Source organism: Mytilus edulis, chromosome 6 (genome assembly GCF_963676685.1).
Source record: "Mytilus edulis chromosome 6, xbMytEdul2.2, whole genome shotgun sequence".
Lineage (NCBI taxonomy): Eukaryota > Metazoa > Mollusca > Bivalvia > Mytilida > Mytilidae > Mytilus > Mytilus edulis.
The window spans coordinates 25347050-25366275 of NC_092349.1; the positions used below are offsets into that span (position 1 = coordinate 25347050).

Consider the following 19226-nt stretch of genomic DNA (forward strand, 5'->3'; position numbering starts at 1 on the left):
GGTGTCAATATTTCAACATTGTTAAAGTAAAATAAATTGTGATCTAACAAATTACAGATACCCATTAGTGTATGAAACAAAAGTCTAAAAAGCAATAACAACATTTTCAGAAAAATTATTTTAGAAAGATATTTAGGTTAAAATGTAGAAATCCTGTAAGCTAAAGAAAAGTTTGTGTACCTTTTGTTGGATGTAAACAATAATTCTAAATGAATCTTATGGTTTTTTAACGACCTTGACTAGTAATTAAAGTTTTGTTTGAATTAATAAACACAAGTGTTTGTTTCACCATATCATTTTTTGGTAAACGGAAAAAAGTCACAGTTCATAGAAAAAAAGTCAAAGGAAAATACACCACAAGAAAAAAAGGCACAAGAAAAAAAGGCACAATATATGATTGAGTAAAATTATTTATAAAAAGTATATTGGAATGCATATGAAAACGTCACTATTTACATGTATGAAATAATCAAAGAATTAAAATAGAGTTTTTGAAGTCATAATACACATGTATCTGATCATTTATTCTATGTGGTAGATTTTTAAATGTGTTTAGGAAAAGGTAATATTATAGCTTAATTTTATCAACAAATGTCATTAAATTTTTTTTTGGAATTAAAGTAAAGTAATTAACAGATTTTATGATTTGATTCATGAGTAAAAGCTTGGACATACTATATTGTTAGTATAATAGTCCAAGGTTATTTGGGATATTAGAAAAAACAGAAAAAAAACTACATAAGAAATCTCATAATACTATTAACTAAATACTATAGATACAAAACAAAAATGCAATGTGAACAAGTAAATAGTATAGCCTTAAAAATTTATTTTAAAGAAAATTTGTTTATTGAAAAAATTATGTTTTATAAAAATAAACCACTGCAAAGAGCGTACACCTGCTGGAACCCCTGGCTCCAACTAATAGAATGATTTTTTAAGTTAACTTTCACGTAATAAAAATATCTACCCAATCCATGCTACCTCAGATTAAGATTTTCTATTTTTTTTCAAATTATTATAAGAATATTATATGTTTATAGAAGGATTCAAATAACAACTTTATCTACGTGTCTCGATTTTGCTGATGTACTATGAACTTATTTACTATTGTTAATATACATGTAGTTCTTTGCCAATAAACACATTACAAAAAACAAATAGTCCAAGGTTAAAGTAAAAATTGATATTTCTCCTCATTTGTTTATCAATGAAGAAACAAATAAATAAATCATATTAACGAATAATTACATTAGATGTATGTTTTATTATAATATTTTATTCTGATTGGCTAACTGCACATCTCGTGTTATTCCGTAAGCAGTTGCATTGCTCAATACAACTTTTCATTCATGATAACACGTGCTCCAACAATAAAGTGCACAGGTGAATTAAATAAAAAAATATATAACATTCGTGTTTTCATAATCATAGCTAAAAAATGTAATTATAAGTATTGAATGCTTCTTTTTGTAACTTTATAGGGGTGTAAAAGCGTTGACCGTGCGTACATTTTTAGAATGAAGCGCTTCCGCGCTTCATACAAAATGTACTTCGGTCAACGCTTTTACAACCCAATAAATTTACAAAAAGAAGCATTCAATTCTTAAATAAAGTGTAATATTCTAAGTTGAAGACATATCATGAAACTAATTATGTGGAAACTTTATATACGATCTAAATCATCAACTGCCAACTTTTGACATGTCATTTGCCCTTAATATAAGAAAATATTGAAAGAACAGCTACTATTTTAGATATACTATAGCATATTGCTAATTTGTAAATCAAAATTTGTAATAAATTACTATTTGTGAACTAATGTGAAAATAGTAATATATTAGATTTAATCGGTTGATAAAAATTATGAAAGTATTTTATCAATATCTTATGTGTACTATTGTTTTTCTGTTTGTCTTTTTTATTTTTAGCCATAGCATTGTCAGTTTGTTTTAGATTTATGAATTTGACTGTCCCTTTGGTATCTTTCGTCTCTCTTTTATGTGTGTTTGTTATAATAAGTTATTGAGTAAAATTTGGTACAAGATGTGTATTGATATTAATGTTGATTTCCCACACTTTTTTTTAAATGCTTTCATTTCAATTCTATCCTAAGTAAGAGTAATGAAACAGTATAATATGATAGACAATTATTTACAAACAATTTCACTTAAAGATTGGATTTTTATTTGGAATCAACTCCACTGTAATGCCAATCTTAATTGAGTTTAGTTAATATCTTTTGTTTTACAGAATTAAATACACACTTTATTACACAGCTAACTTAATTAATACACTTGACCTCAATAGTATATACCTGCACATACTTTTGATCTACACCAAATCAAATTATTCTGTAAGATGAATGATTATAGGAAGGTACTCAATACCAATTCTTTTTTAATAATTGTTTGATTTGAAAAGAAACGTTACCTGAAGACAGCTTTTCTTTGTTTACATTGCATATGACATCATAACTTAAATAACGTCACAACTAAAATCCCCAACAACAGAACCAAAATCGGAAACGTAACGGTTTTCCAATTTGTTTTTTTCACATGTTTGAGTTTAAAATAATAATTCATACCGACTTCGTCCCCTTTCACAGGTAATGCCTGCCTCATATTAATTAATTTGCTGGAAACAATATACATATTTATTTATTTATTCACCATTATATTACTATTTAACAGTGTAAGGGATTTGTACATGTATTTGAATGTAGGATTGGTTTTTGTTCTCAATGAAGAATGAAACCCCAATTTGAATAAAAAAAAGTTTTTTTAAAAAGTGCACTTTTAATGCCTCCTTTTGAAAATTATTAAGTCGAACTTCATTTAAAATATGTTACACCTTGTTCTTTAAAATGTTTATTTCCAATCATGTCATAATTGTTTATTAACTTGGAAAAAGAAGATATTAGAAATAAGTAGAGCTTCTCAAAATTGAAATATCAAAAGAATTTGTACCAAAATTTGAGAAAAAACAATTATTTTAGTAGTATCATGAAAATCAAATAAAACTGTTCATATTCAGTGTCATACAGTTTTTATCAAAAATCAACAAGTGATCCAAAAACTACATATCAATGTCATTTAAAAATCATTGACAATGAATAAACATAGACAATATCCCAAAAGCAACCATTTACAAGTAAAATTAGAACAAGATTGTTGTATCAACTGAAAAATACTGAATTATCTTTCTGAATTCAATCACTTTTTTTTGGTTCACCACGACACCTAAGAATAAGATTCCAGTCATACACACAACTCTTCCATTATTTCCATCATTGATTTCGATTACTTTGATTGTCAGAAGTACCTTAGAAAAAGTTTTTTTCTGAAAATTTAATGAGCAGAAAGTGGTGATTTCAAAAAGGAGAAATTACACTGGTAATTATTGAAAATAATGACACCTCTCACATTTCAGTCCTTGTGTTGTCTGTATTTTTTTCAGTCTTACGTTTTTTTCCTGTTTTAAACACAAGTTATACATTTTTTTTTGGCTAACATCACTTATTCAAATTTATAATGTTTGTCTTTATATAAATGTTGTACAGCTTGAAAAAGAAAAAAATATTAAAAATGAGACGGAAAAAAATGTCCGACTAACTAAAGATGATAGCTGGATCACAGCACCAACGATACTTTAATTTCTAAAGCTAAAGAGCATAAAACTTTTCATAAAAAAATTAAATTTTGAATTTTTTTCCTATATATAAACATGTATGTGACCTTATGACAATTGTTATTCAAAAAATATATTGAGACTTTTTTATATATATATGAGACTGAGTCCAGACTGGTCGAGCATTTGTTAAGACCATTTCAGACTATACTAAAATAGACTTATTAAGTAAGGTGGAGACCAAAGTCGAGTACAGTTAAGGACATACGATACAGTTATAGGTGAGGTAATGACGTTGCTAACGTAAAATGTTATTTTCGCGACGTCAAACTGTAATGTATCGGGAAAAGATGCATTTTTCGACTGATTTTTATCATTCAAACTGATTTAACTTGGAAACGAGTTAGTGAACCCTTTTTAAAATGATATTCGGTTTGATTGCGTATGAAGATTATTTGTACCAATTTTCATGAATAAGTCAACAATGCAATGTTTTAAAAGTGATAAAAATACAGCAAAAAATGACGTTCTTTTCTAAATTAAATAGCATTTGATTAATATGAGTTTTTTCAACAACAGCAAAAATTTACAGGATACTTATATGGAAAACACATTACAAATATTTTATCGAAAAATACCTCGTGTTTATCATTTAAAACCAAAAAGTTATGTATGTCTGTTGAAAGGAAATATACGTCAACAAATCCGCATTGTGAGCAAATATCTGAAACTGCGACCTCATTTTACAGAAAAACTAGCACACGAAGGTATATTTTTTTATTACATATTTGATTTAATTAGGTCAAAAATAGCCTGAATGCAAATTTTCATCAACATTTCATCATGGGATTAAACATATATCCTATGCCCTTAAGGGGGTTCGCGGGTCTAAATCATTTATAAAGGATTTCTCTATATTTTTCTATAAATGAACTTTATCTTATAGTTAATAGAAAATTAAAATAAAAAAGTGGGGTCACCGTTCATTTGCGCTCACAATCTGCCTTCGAAAGAAGCATACATTTTTGTAAAGGTGGTTGAAGAAATAGGAGAAATATAGGTAATATCGAAATAAAAAAAGAAATTTATTACAGAAATCGCTCAAATTTTACAATAAATAAATTTAGTTTAAGTACAGCTTATATGGAAATTATATTAAAAAATATATGTCACCGATGAGTTAAAAAAGATATTTCAATTTTAAAGCCAAAAAAGGGCATTTTTCCACCAAAGGGAGATAATTTGGAACTTTTTCAATGATGTACACATTTAAAATGTTATCTGGGGCCAACACGAATTGATTGTTTTGAATGATTTTTGTACCATATGATAAAGTAACAACTACAAAAGGTAATAAATAAAATTTGTAGTGAAAAACAACATTACAATGGTTACCACGAAAGCCAACAACGCCTTGTGCTTTCTTATGAGGAATTAAAGGAATGTACTAGAAGTTTATGTAGAAAAGCAGCATACATATCCCTCGTTAGATCAACAATGGAATATGGCACAACCATCTGGAACCCATATACGAAAGGAGATATCAACAAATTAGAACGAATATAAAACAGAGGCATACAATTCATCAAAAGGAATTACAGGAGTCGTGAAACAGGATCCATAACCAACATAAGACGTCAGCTAGAAATTGAGACGCAAGAGGAAAGAAGACACAGCCTCCGTCTGATCCTGATATACAAGGTTGTTGAGAATCTGGTGCAAGCTTTGGCAGTCGACAACTTTGTCACTCCAGCAAGACCGAAAAGAACAATCAAAGCAAAAAAAAATCGAATTGTGAAACACATAATATAATTGAACGGCACATAAAAAACAACACAAGATGACTTAAAGTGCCACAATTAAACATTCATTCTGTGTGGAAACAATCATCAATAGGAACCACCTGCAAGATAAATTAGTGCATTCTGATTCTGTAGAGGCATTTAAGACCGTTCTATAGGAACACCGCCTTTAACAACGACGCGCTTCTCTAACGTGTAAAAAAGCCTATTAATGTTTCTAGCCGTACCAACACAGATACAGATTCAGAACTACTTTTTGCGATATTTGAATTTGAAAAAACAGCGGGAAATGACTGACTCTGACTTTTACCTTATATTTAGCATTGGCATTATTTGGGTCTCAAATCGTAAACCTGTTAAAAGGATCAATGTGTCCCACAGTGTTTAAGGAAGTTCGCTTGTCATGTTTGGGGATTTTTGTCAGATTTTCGGACTTCTCTGGTTTTATCCATTTGAATGCCCAATGACCCCTTTTTCCTTTCATAAATCTTTTACATGTATAATGATTAGCACATAAGAAGTTGTCTGTATAGTTCTGTTGGCACTTTTCCTTTGCTGCATACCTTCTAACATAAAAAAATATTACTGAATAATCAAACCCTTTGGCTAAAACGACCGCGTTTTCGCTTCAAAATTTACTCTTAGTACAGACAAACTGAGCATTTTGAAAAGTTTTGAGGCATAGTATGCTCTAGGTTACTAAAATTAAAATACAATTAATAATCTAGAAAACTAAAAACTTAACTTGATTTTGCTGTGCATCTTTTTATCATCCTTGCAAAAGATTTTCAGTTGAAATGGTCCACACAGTGACACTGTTTTTAATTTTCAATTATCTATTGTCCCTCTTTTGTCCATATGATATACAGTTCACTTCATTCATTACCTGTAGGAATGTTCTCAAACCTCTTTACCAACTTTGTCTATTTTTGGCACCTTCTGTACTCAGAGTAAATTTTGAGGTGAAAACACAGCCATTTTTTCAAAAGGGTTCACATGAACCTAAAATAATTCGACGTGAATTCGGCGATTGAAACAAGAGGGGTTGCAGCCACAATTTCATACCAACATCCATAACTTCTCATTTTATTTATAAGTTAAGGTTAAAGTTTACCATTTCCATATGTAATTTATTTTTGTTATTCCTGTTAAATGGCTTAATCTTTACCTAAGGTGGTACCTAATACTACAGGGAGATAACTCTGTAAAATCAGCTGAACGTTTTAATTACATTGTGTTGTAAAGGCAACATTAAGCAACTCAATGCTCAAAATTAGTGTTTGTCAAACTGATATATAACCAGTGTAATTTTTCTGATAAAACGGTTGGTTCAAATTGTTTATATTTTTGTCAAAGGGTCAAAGTAAATTATTTGTCAAAATTTTATGAAAATTAAACGAGCCAAATTAATTTTAGTGAAGGTGTTGGGTACCACCTTAATCTATCAATTATAGCAATTAACGGTGTGTATTTCAAGCATAAAATAAGTTATATTGGAATAATATTATGAGAAGTGAATAAGGACGAAGTTGTATAACAAAATACTTTGGATCTTGTTTTTTGTTACGTGCTCATCATGATATTTTCATATTCATTAATTCTATTTTTGAAACGTGAAAAGGAAGCTGTGTGTATATTTGTCAACCTATGAAATTGTAGCTGTAAGTATAGATGGAACCATGTATTATTCAAATACACCTGCTTTAAAAACTGATTTGCTAGGCGATTTTTTACCTGTCCGAAAAGACCTCCAGCAGCCGCCATCACAGTAAAACAACAGAAAATAAAATAAAAAAATAGCTAAAAAACAAAAGAAATAAATTGAAAATTTCGGAAAACAAATAGATAAACATGTTTGTCAGCAATAAATAAGGATATAAAACTAAATAATATATAAACAGCATTCGAACAAGAACGACAAGTTATGTTAGATACAGCAAAAATATAAAACAGATCTATTTGACATCGTTCATGTAAACATTAAGAAATATGCAACATTGTGGCTAAATGTTTAACGAATAGAACACAACTACTATAGTTATATCCATATTATCGTAAGCATTATCATAATTGATATTTTTTTATTGATGTGTTTTCGTAATCATTGTATTTAACATGCCCTTCGTGGGCCGATAATTGGTTCGATAATGTATTCGTATTCAAATAAAGGTAAACAAAGCAATAAGGTCAAATACAAATATATGTGTGTTTCTGGTTAGCCGACCGACACTATTTTTGCAGACTTTTGCCGACCCTAACATTTGTTTGTTTTTTAAGAATTTCTGAAAATTTTCAACCTCCGTAAAAAAATCTGGTCCATTCCGATGTTCATATTTCAAACTACAAGATGATGAAACAGCATGCATTTTTTTATTTTGTAAGACATTCATAGATACAGAGTTTATCTTTTTAGAAACTTGTCGAAACCATTGACTTTGTAGAGAAATTTAACATGTTTAAGAAATTTCTCGTCTGGCGCTCGTTTACTAAGATCCTTGTTTTCGCGAGAAAAAAAATAGTTTCTTCATTTGAAGGTGATTGACATTGTTTTCAACTGAAGTTTGAACCCTTTATTGGATTAACACGTCATATTCCTGTCAAAATTGTTATGAAAGATTTATTTTGTAACTTTTCGGCGTCTGCCATAGATATTTATTTATAGGTGTCACGGTAGCAATTGCATTTCCTGAATTACGGTTTCTCTTTTGTGTATCCTACTTACGTCAGTGTATCTTAACAGTGTGATTGGACAAAAATACAATATCACCTGAACATACTTTCCCAAACAGAAGGATGAATCAGGTGTAGAAAAATATGAAAAAATTTCACATACAGGTGAAAGTGAATTTTTGAGAATTATTTTAAATTTTGTATTCACTGCATGATAAAAGACCTAAAAGCACTAGTGACCGTAGGTTTTTAAAGATAACAAGAAAAATGTAAACGGTCATGATACAAATCCAAATTCATTTCTGAATATAATAATAAAAGTACTTCAGTTAACTGTATTTTGAATTTTGGGCAGTGTTAGACAGTGGTGAAAATTCTAAAAAAGTTATCATTATCCCTATGGGTCAGGAAACACTATCGTACCACCTATACGAATTTCCGGTCGGAGGCGGATCAAAAATGAAGAAAATCCGTAATCTTACGATAATAACTAAAGACTCACAAACGGCACAGAATAGTGATCCCAAAGTGACGCATTAATTAACATTAGGTTAAATCACATTAGTTAAAAGTATATATTTTAATGCAAATGCAGTATTTCAATTTATTTATACAAACTTGTTGTATGTAGTCAGTCTGTATAATTGTCTCATATGTAATTTTCTGGTAGTCTGATATCTTTCCTGAAATCTAGTAGATGTAACTATTTCCTGTAGTTTAAGAAGGTGGTTGTTTATTATTTTGTTGTTGTCCAGTGGTATGCAAAAACTTCTTTATAAATGTATAGTGTCAGTAAACAAAACAATGTAAGTCACCAATGGCAGGCGTACTAAATATTTTGAGTTATATTCATCTACCTATTTCAAAGAGTAACGTTTTATAATGTAAGCCTTCAAATGATGAAAAGAAAAGTTAACGATCACATGCATCAACCTGTATTAACAGCTGTGATTTAGGTAAATTATTTTCTGTGTGTATTGATAAGAAATGCTGAAGTTCAATAATTAGTTCAAGTAAACTCTCCTGATAAAGCAAATCTCAAATAAAGTCAAGACAGCAACCCACATATTGAGCATTGTACACCAATTACCAGCTCAAAACACAATTAAACCAAAATGTACATAAGGGATATCTGTGTGTTAACCAAAACATAATCCTCGCAAGTCACATTGGCTTAAAGCGGGAAGATATGCTAGAATACTAATTTTATTATAAACAATCAAAACAGTTTTGGCCCTTGAGAAACACTCAGCATACAAAATAAAAATTTTGAGTTCCTGCCTGAGCAAGTCAGCTTGCAACCTTCAGTGTGAGGAAGAACCTGCCTGCCCGACAATGTGCCAGCCAGGAAGTGGAGTGTCTCCACAGAGAGAATGAGAATAGACCTCTCATCTGCAGCCGGATTGTGCAAGGTCTGCATCAAGGGATAGCCCATGTGCTAGTAGAGTAGCAGGGGTCTATCAAACTGGCGCTGGAATAATTTAGATCAAATTTGTCCCCGAAATGCTTGGGGATGAATGAAATTTTAGAAATGACCAGTGATAAAATTCCATCAAGGTAAAACAACTCAGATGGAACAGCTGAGTGCCCCAAAGGATTTAGGAGTGTGGACTTATTCACCTTCAATAAAGTCATGAGAAAAAAAAATACAAAAAAAAATACAAAAAAATACACCTGTTTGCATATTAAACCATTTTAACAGTATAATGTAAATACATTTTGTACTGATAGATAAAACATCATAATGCTATGTAACTGCAGTAACTATCAGAGGACCAGCGTCCTAGTCTTTGACCAAAATGGTCTTCAATATTTGCTTTACCGGCAGTTGTGGCAGTTCCAATGCGTAAGCTATGACCATTGTTGTGATCAGAGTTGAAGCCCATAAGTACATGTTTAATGCAATTAAAGAAATAATTTCTTTCTAAGGCTATAATTGTGTAAGATGAAAATGGATCAGATTGGAGATTAGGGATTAGACTTTTTCTAATTTGAAAATTTTATAATTATTAAGATTTTATAAAGACACATTTGATTTTGTACTCTATGAAGTTGAATATCTATACCCTTCCTGGAGGGATCTGTTTTTAGACTGTATTAGTTTCAAAACTGTCACATCTTTATGAAATATAATATCTCCAATACATAAATTTACAGATGAGTCAAATTGGTTCAAACATGAGAATGCTATAATAAGAAATTAAATTCAGTATCCAATGACCAGAATGCCAGAAGATAATATTCAGTATTCAATAATGAGAATATCAGAAAAATAATATTCACTATTAAAAAAAATCTATAAAAAGGATATAATCAGTATTCGAATTATGAGAATGCTATAAAACTAATACTCAATAATGAAAATTCTATAAAAGTGATAATCAGTATTCGAATTATGAGAATGCTATAAAAATAATACTCAATGATGAAAATGATATAAAAATGATAATCAGTATTCGAATTATGAGAATGCTATAAAAATAATACTCAATGATGAAAATGCTATAAATATGATAATCAGTGTTCAAATTATGAGAATGCTATAAAATAATACTCAATGATGAAAATGCTATAAAAATGATAATCAGTGTTCAAATTATGAGAATGCTAGAAAATTTTCAAACATTAGAATGCTATATAATTATCTTCGGTATTCAATAATGAGAATGCTGTAAAAAGGATATTCAATGTCAAAATTCTAAAATGAGAAACTACACCAGATCTATTAATTATAGATTTTGAACGTCATAGTAGAAGCATTTAGTATTGCATTTAAGAATGAGGATGAAAAACTGCCTGTATGGCAATATGCCTGTTTGGGAATGTGGAGCGAGGGGTTTCCAAAGAGAGGATGAGAATAGACATCTCATCTGCAGCCGGGTTGTGCAAGGTCTGCATCAGAGGATAGCCCATGTGCTAGTAAAATAGCAAGTGCATATAAACCAGTTAGATCAGTAAGTCTGAATTTAAGAAAATTCAAAGAAAATTCGAAGTACAATACATCTGGGTATAAGAAATAAAAGTCAGTCCAAATATACTTGCTTAGAACAGATGTTTTAAAAGTATCTCTCTGTATGGTCAGGATTCACATGTGCATACGGATCCCAAGCCTGGTAGTAAGTGGATCTGCTATAAATCCTGCTCTGTCTCATAATTTACTGTCTAACACAGTTAAATACTTTACAAGTATTACCAAATATTAATTATATTGGTCACTCATACTCAGATTATCTCGATATGATAGTGTTCATGTACCAGGTACTACACAAGTTTGCAAACATTGAAAACCCAGTTGTGTATGGGTTAATAAGATCCAAAGGTGAATAATGAAGTTTTAGTACAAAGCAGTAAATAAAAAAAGTCAGTCAGTAATAGTTGATCAGTGAATGCAACCACAGTGAGACAATGTTAAGGTTAATCCCCAAAAAAAAAAGAAATGTTTATATCCAGTAGTTAAAAATGAAATAAAAATAAATTGAATAATAGAACTGTAAACTATATCAACTAGTCAGACTGCTCTGAACCTAGAAAGTGATTATACAAAGACCATGCATATGGCTTCACACACAGATTGGGTAAATCAAATCATACAGTTGGAGGAGACTAACCTCACATGCCCTTCAGAATGATATACTGATTGCTGTGCAATTAATTTTATAAGATCTGTTATCATAATCAGCATTTCATCACCAAGAGTAATTGTTTGTGACATGTAACTGATTAGGAAAAGATTAATGTTTGTCCTGGTGAGACTCCATAACTTCAAAGTGTCAAATACCATAGAAATTTTTTCTCAAACTAAAAACAGATGGTCAATCATGTTTAATGTATCAATGATGTCAGTATCTTTCACCAGATATTAATTATAGTCTTGTTTGTATAAACAACACTTATATTACATAAAAGTAAAATATTGAGATAAGTTACTTTTAAATTTTTTAAATGTGTTTCATTTATAATGTTTTTCATGATAAACTATGAATATCATAAACAGAATAGTTTGGTATTTAATTCATAAATAAAACTTAATTTTCCGTATATATGACATAGTTTTTTGTCTTATTGCATTCTATAAGATCTCGTTCAATGTTACCAATAATTTATCCTATAAGTAAATGATAACGCAAACAATAAAATGCCGATATTAGAAAAACACTTTTCGCCATATTGTCAGTTTTGGCGTACCTTAGTATTTTTTATATTGAGGGGACGTAATCGAAACTAATTCAATAATCTTCATAACGGGTCAGTTTAGTGAAAGTTAATAATTTTCAGACATGACATAAATATGTAACCTCTTAATCAAGGACATCAGTTAAACAATATACCTTTTAGGTGAGTATAAGACAAATATATTTTGTTTTGTTTCCAGTCTGGCAGTTGTTATGTGTACTGTACATGGGACTACATGTGCAGTACATACTGCACAATGATTTTAGATCGTTTTATAATGGTTTTTTTTACTTTCTTTTAAATTTAAAATTTGCTAGCCAGAACAAATTACGCTATTGATAATACAGTTATTCTGTATCTAAATGAGCGTACGTATGTAGCTGCAAGGGGTCATATTTAAGTGCTTGTTTTGTGTCTTTCTAAAAATATACATAGATCACAATCGGTCATATGGAGGGCAATCGCAACAATAAGTTCCAAAAAATATGACGTTTTGGATTGTTTTAAAACTTTTTTTTGCTTGTACTCATAATGTGTCACGCGGGTAAAATGAAAAAAAATTAAGCTTCCTAAATGACACAAATTGCTATAATAATTTAATATTTAATAATTAAGGAAAAAAGCAATTGTGAACCCTGTTTAACATTGAATACTTGAATGGTCGTTTTTTTTTTTTATTGTAGCACAGTCTGAAACTTAACTTTTTGATAACTAAGAATTTCAGTTTGTTTATATACCGTGTATCATCATACAACGAATATAGGTACTAACCAAGCGGGCATGATCGATTTTGAACTGACACGGTAACGAAAATCTTTGTTTTGTTTTATCAACATTCAGTGTACATTTTTCAACATCTGAATTCCTGCTCCAAAATAATTTTCGCATAGATTTTTTCCTATTTATAAGACAACTTTTATATTCTAATAAGAACAATTTTCGCTCTCCTTTTCCTGTGATATTACCTGAAAAACTCAAAACCTAATATATATGTGGTAACTTGAACCCAACCTAACTTAAGTGTGGTATTCAATATATGGGACAGACGGGACGAGAGTATTACAGAAGAAATCAAGAACATATCTACCGCTTTCGTAGACCCAAAAAATTCAAAAGTTTAGTATATCAGCATTTAGACAAGCATAATCATGATAATCATAATCTTTTAAAAATATAAAATTCCAACCCTTCGAAACCGTTCAGAAACAACCAGGAGAATCGCACAAGCAATTTGAAAATTCAGGCAAAGTTCGCGAATTGTTTTGGTTAAAAAAGACTTCAAACAGCTTATCCTCTCGGTCTAAATGACAAAATATTAGGGCAAGGGAACATATCTAAAACTTCTATAGATGTCATAAATATTGTTGATAAACGACTTAGAAATAATAGCTCTCATGGTAAACGCAAAAACCGTAATCGAACGTATTAAACATCGTATAAATTATACACTTGCTGATCTGTTATAAAGAATAATGACAGACATCAAGTATTATGCAAACTGGGTCAGATACCTAGAAGTAAATTATATGCTATTTTCTGGAGTGTGATAAAATTTCTTTTTTTAGCCCGTTTTATAAATACACCTGTATTATTACAGGCTTTTGTCATCACATTTTTGTGGTGTGACGTATATACTACACGGAAGTTCTTCAAAACGAAATTATCAATTCCTCTACATTCAGGTCATTGCGCACCACAGAGAGTCATATCGTTAACAAGCATACCACTGCCACTACCCAGCTTAAAGCATCTTCCGAACATTTGAAAGTCCCTACCATGTATTGGTTACGGACATTACACAAACAAACATTTAAATTCCGTTTCATCTCCGCTTCGAGTAAGTGTTCTACTACTAATCTGTCAGTGCTTCTAACTACCTCCCTTACTACTATTAAAGAACTGGTTATTAACTTTTGTAATAAAGCTTATGAAAATAATGGTATTAATTTTTTTTGGAGTGTTTTAAATAATAACATGCTTTTGATGGTCCTTATAATTCTGTTGACAGTTATGATTTTTCTACTCTGTACACTACACTTCCACACAATCTTTTTTATAAAGAAAACGTTTTTGTATTTGATAAAATGGTCTTTCGAAAAATATCATTGTAATTTTTTTGCTGTAACTCGTTTAAAGCCTTTTTCTGTAACGAAAAAGGAAAGTATGCTAGATACACTTACTGGAAATGTGAGGATATGATTGAAGCTTTACACATTTTTCTGCTAGATAACATTTAAGTACTACCCCAAGGGTGACTGGGGAATAGAAATATGGTCACTTGGTCTTCTCCCAACCGGCAGTAAAACGCTTGCCGAAGTCGGACGTCCGTTTGGCTGTGCGGGATGTATCAAGTTCGCAGTCACGTCAGGTCAAAAGGGGGACGTTAAATCCGATGCCTCTTGTAAAGAGAGTGCCACGCTCTTTGCACGTTAAGAACCCTTGCAACAACTCTTTGAGGGGTCCGTAGATGGCATGTTGCAAGGCAAAATTTCTGTCCCTATCCAATATACCCTCATTTTCCAGTGGCAGTCCAAATGTCCCCGACCATCATCCCAGATGGCCTCTATTGTATCAACCTACCTATTGTGATTATTGTGAACTTGTTCTCGTCCTGAATATGCATGAAATATTTGCCACTGGAAGTTAAGCAACCAACAATCAATCAATCATTTAAGTACGTTTCGGCGATAAAGTGTATCGTCAGGTAGTAGGTATTCCTATGGACACTAACTGTGCCCCTTTAATAGCAGATTTATTTCTATATTGCTATGAATTGCAGTTTATGACCAAACTCAGTAGAGACCCATCATTGTTATATTTGGTTGATACATTCAAAAATACCGACCGTTATCTGGATGATATTATTTCGTTGAATAATCCAGTCTGAGAGTCTCTAAATATACTTCCGAAATTTACCCAAAAGAACTTACTTTAACTAAATCTAATATAAACAGCAGCAGTTGTCCTTTTCTAGATTTAGACATTTCAATTTCAAACGAGAAACTTCATACTAAAACATTTGTAAAATTTACGACAAAAGAGACGATTTTTTATTTCTTATTGTTAATTTTCCTTTTTTAGACGGCGATGTGACTTTGGCTCCATCATACGGTGTTTATATATATCCCAACTCGTTCGATTTGCCCGTGTGTGTTCTGATGTGATAGATTTTAACGAACGTAATCAATACATCACTGGGAAATCATTGTGTCATGGATTTCGATACCGTGAATTACTTAAAACTTTTACTAAATTCTTTCATAGATACAAAGATTTGATTAGTAAATTTGACTGTACCTGTAGAAAACTTATTAAAAATGGTATTTCTCATCCTTAATTTTACGGTAATATTGTACTTAAAGCGAGGAAATCACTATGTGATCCGTGTAAACTCATCGAACCGTAAAACAAACTAATAAGTAAGGGTTATCGTACCAATATTGTAATTAGATCTCTGAATATAGTTTACACTGACACTACTATCGATTTTGTCATTGGCAAATTAAAACATAACTAAATTGTATCTTCTTTTGAGGCGGGATGTATAGAGACACAGACACGTTAATTTTTATCTCTATAGAAGTCGCTCGTAATATCCTACTACCTGTCAATACATTTATTTTTGGCATTGCACAAGTCATATTTTCTCTGACTGTTCATGACGTTTAATAAAATACTGAATCCCTGGGATGTGTTTTAGTTGATTTTAGTCTCTGGTGCGTGATTTTTTATTACTGATTTTTTTGTCTATATACCAGCTTTAAATATTTGGAATATCTTCTAATTTTCACTTTTTCATACTACATTTGTATAAAGTTCAAGATTTACCTGTATTATTAAAACCGTTTTTTTTTTTCAAAAGTGATTTATTTTCGAAGGGTTATATATTTCGCAGTGGTGTCTTGCCATGGCTTTGTTTGGACTTGTTTCTTACCTTTTTTGGCCTTGAATGTGTGTCCCTAATATCTTATTAACTGTGCATTTGCATTCAGATATCGCAGATCAAATTTATTTGTTCAAAGTGTGTTAATTTACGTTTTATGATTGAGTTAAGCCTGCCAATTGATATTTTATCGTGTTTTTCTATGTTGTGATGTTATGCTATTGTTTCAGAAAAAGGGTTATGCTATTGTTTCAGAAAAAGGGAGAAGGTTTGGTACCATTAAAACGTTTAATCCAGCTGCAAATGTTTGCACCTGTCCTAAGTCAGGAATCTGGTGTTCAGTAGTTGTCGTTTGTTTATGTAATTTATATGTGTTTCTCGTTTCTCGTTTTTTTTATATAGATAAGACCGTTGTTCTCCAGTTGAATGGTTTTACACTATAGTAATGTTGGGGACTTTTATGGCTTGTTGTTCGGTGAGAGCCAAAGCTCCGTGTTGAAGGCCGTACATTTACCTATAATGGTTTACTTTTATATAAATTTTCATTTGGATGGAGAGTTGTCACATTGGCACTCATACCACATCTTCCTATATCTATTGGTTCAAGAATTAGATAAATATTATTTTTCACCAGTAACTCGTTTCATATGACTATCTTTAAGATCAGCATCTGGCGTTGTCTATACACAACCATGATAAATTCACTGTCACGTGAGCATGCATACTTCAAATGTATAAAACTGAATATGGTTTACTATCAAAGCATGAAAAACTGATTTCTTAATAGATTTAACTGCGTTTTATTTCTGTTACAGATTTTGCAAATACGACAAAATGGCCACTGAACGAGCGTTAAATTGCGGTCCATGTGACTACAAACATGAAACAAATTCAGCAGTAAAATGGTGTGTAGATTGTACAGAGGCTTTGTGTTCGACATGCTTTGGTGTACATAAAAGTTTGAAGGTGTTACGAAATCACAATGTTATTGGTATAGAAGACAAGGATACCCTGCAAGGAATTATTTTGGATTTACCGGAAACACAAATATGCGAAAAGCATGACAAAACGTCTGAATATTTTTGCCCTTTACATGACGACATAGTTTGTATTAAATGTATCCAGACCAGCCATATTCATTGTGATGGATGGTTGCCAATTTCAGAAGCAGCAGACGGGGTGAAATCATCTGTAGCAAAAGAGACCATAACTCAAGATCTCGAGGACGTGATTAAAAACGTTGAAGATTTGATTGAAAGTCATGAACAAGAAAGGATATCAAATCAAAACGTATGGAAAAATTTAAAAGACGAGGCATCAGAAGTTGTTCAGAGAGTTGTTCAAAGAGTAAAAGACATTGAAACAGAATTTATCAATACTATTGAAGTTCAACAGAACAATATTTCTAGCAAAATAGGCAGTCGGACAATAAAATTTAAGGATAAATTGCAAAGCATAAAAGGTTTGAGAAACAGTCTGATTGGTATCGAAGGTTATGCATCAGATACTCAAATATTTTTGAGCATCCGCAAAATTGCTACAGAATTGAGTGAGCATACTAAAGAAGTGAAATCTGTTTCCGAAGAGCCAATATCTATTCTGAAGGAACTCAAGTTTACTCCCCCAGTCCAGTCCTTTCTAACGGGAGGTACAGTGCTATGCCATGTGCAAAATGATTCAAAGAGTATAGCATTTCAATCAACAAATGTGCAGAAGGTACAGACTCATGTTGCTGCCTCGGTCCCCAAATTAACAATAGACAAAATAAAATTGAAAATGAAAATTTGGAGCGCGGTTATCTTGCCAAATAAACAGTTATATTTTAAATGGAGTAAAGGTAACAATTTTGGCATATACACGTCAGCCGGAAAACTTGTCAGATATTTGACTGTAGAGAACAAACTTTCGTGTAACTATATGGCAATTGTGGACAAGGAACGACTGGCGTTTTCCGATGGAACAAGCAGTGTGGTTAATATTTTCAATTTCCTTACACAAAAACCTGAAAAAGAGATCACATTTAGTGAGAATTGTTACGGTTTGTCATGTGACGGCATGAACCTGTACGCAGTTGGTGAAAGCGCTATTTTTGATGTTGATTTGACCGACGATCTTTTACGTATACTATCAGTACCTGTGAATGTGAAGAGTGTTGTTTTTCTCTCTGCCAATGGGGACAAACTTTTCTATGCTGACAACAAGCAAGACATAGTTTACTGTTGCAACAGGAAGGGAGAGAACATTTGGTCTTTTACAAATCAAATCATGTTACGACAAAGTAGAAAATCGTTTACTTGTTTGTAATACTCTTAATGGACAAGTGTTATTGTGTACATTTAAATAAACAATTTTATCGTATTATATTTAAGTTGTGTTGTAAGAATTGGATAAAATTGAAAATCGTTTAGTTAATACTTGTTTCAATACTCTAACAACCAAGCGTTATTGTTGTCATTTGAATAAAAATAAAACATATTAATTTGTTCTATAATTACGTTGTGTTTAAAATCATTGACATATTTGCTACTGGTCATTTAAAAGACAATAAATGAATCAACAACCAAACACAATCACGAACGTATTTTCATACTTTCATTGATTCGGGTATACAAATTGTTTTATATTATACTTCAGATATTGTGTAATTTATAAATACGAAGAAGTTACTGCCATACATAGTATGATATGAAAAATGTTGTAATGATTTACCACTAAGTTTAATGGTGAACTGTTATGTCCATATAAAAAAAAATGTGGTATGATTGCCAATGAGACTGTCCATAAGAGATATACCACAATATCTCTTTTGAGACCATGTCTGCATACGTGTCCTAAGTCTTTATCTAATAAACATTTAGGTAAAATACAGTGCTTGTTTATAAATTGGATTTTCAGAAGCCTGAAATTCAATGTTTGCTTAGTTATATATTGGCTTTCCAGAAGGCCTATAATTCAGTGATATGATGTTTGATGATGCGTAACATAATTTTTTGTCGTTTATTTTTGTACATAAATTAGGCTGTGATATTTTTTTTTAAATTATTTTACATTTGCCATTTCAGGGCATT

The 19226-nt window shown here is 31.1% G+C and overlaps 1 protein-coding gene across 1 annotated transcript; it reads left to right on the forward strand.

Annotated features, from left to right (window-relative positions):
* The first annotated feature begins 12318 nt into the window (after positions 1-12318).
* Positions 12319-18462, forward strand: LOC139526310 (uncharacterized). The gene is made up of 2 exons (XM_071321441.1): positions 12319-12437; positions 16974-18462. Exon 2 carries the CDS (start codon positions 16993-16995, stop codon positions 18460-18462), a length of 1470 nt encoding a protein of 489 aa, XP_071177542.1. The 5' UTR covers positions 12319-12437; positions 16974-16992.
* The last annotated feature ends 764 nt before the right edge of the window (positions 18463-19226 follow it).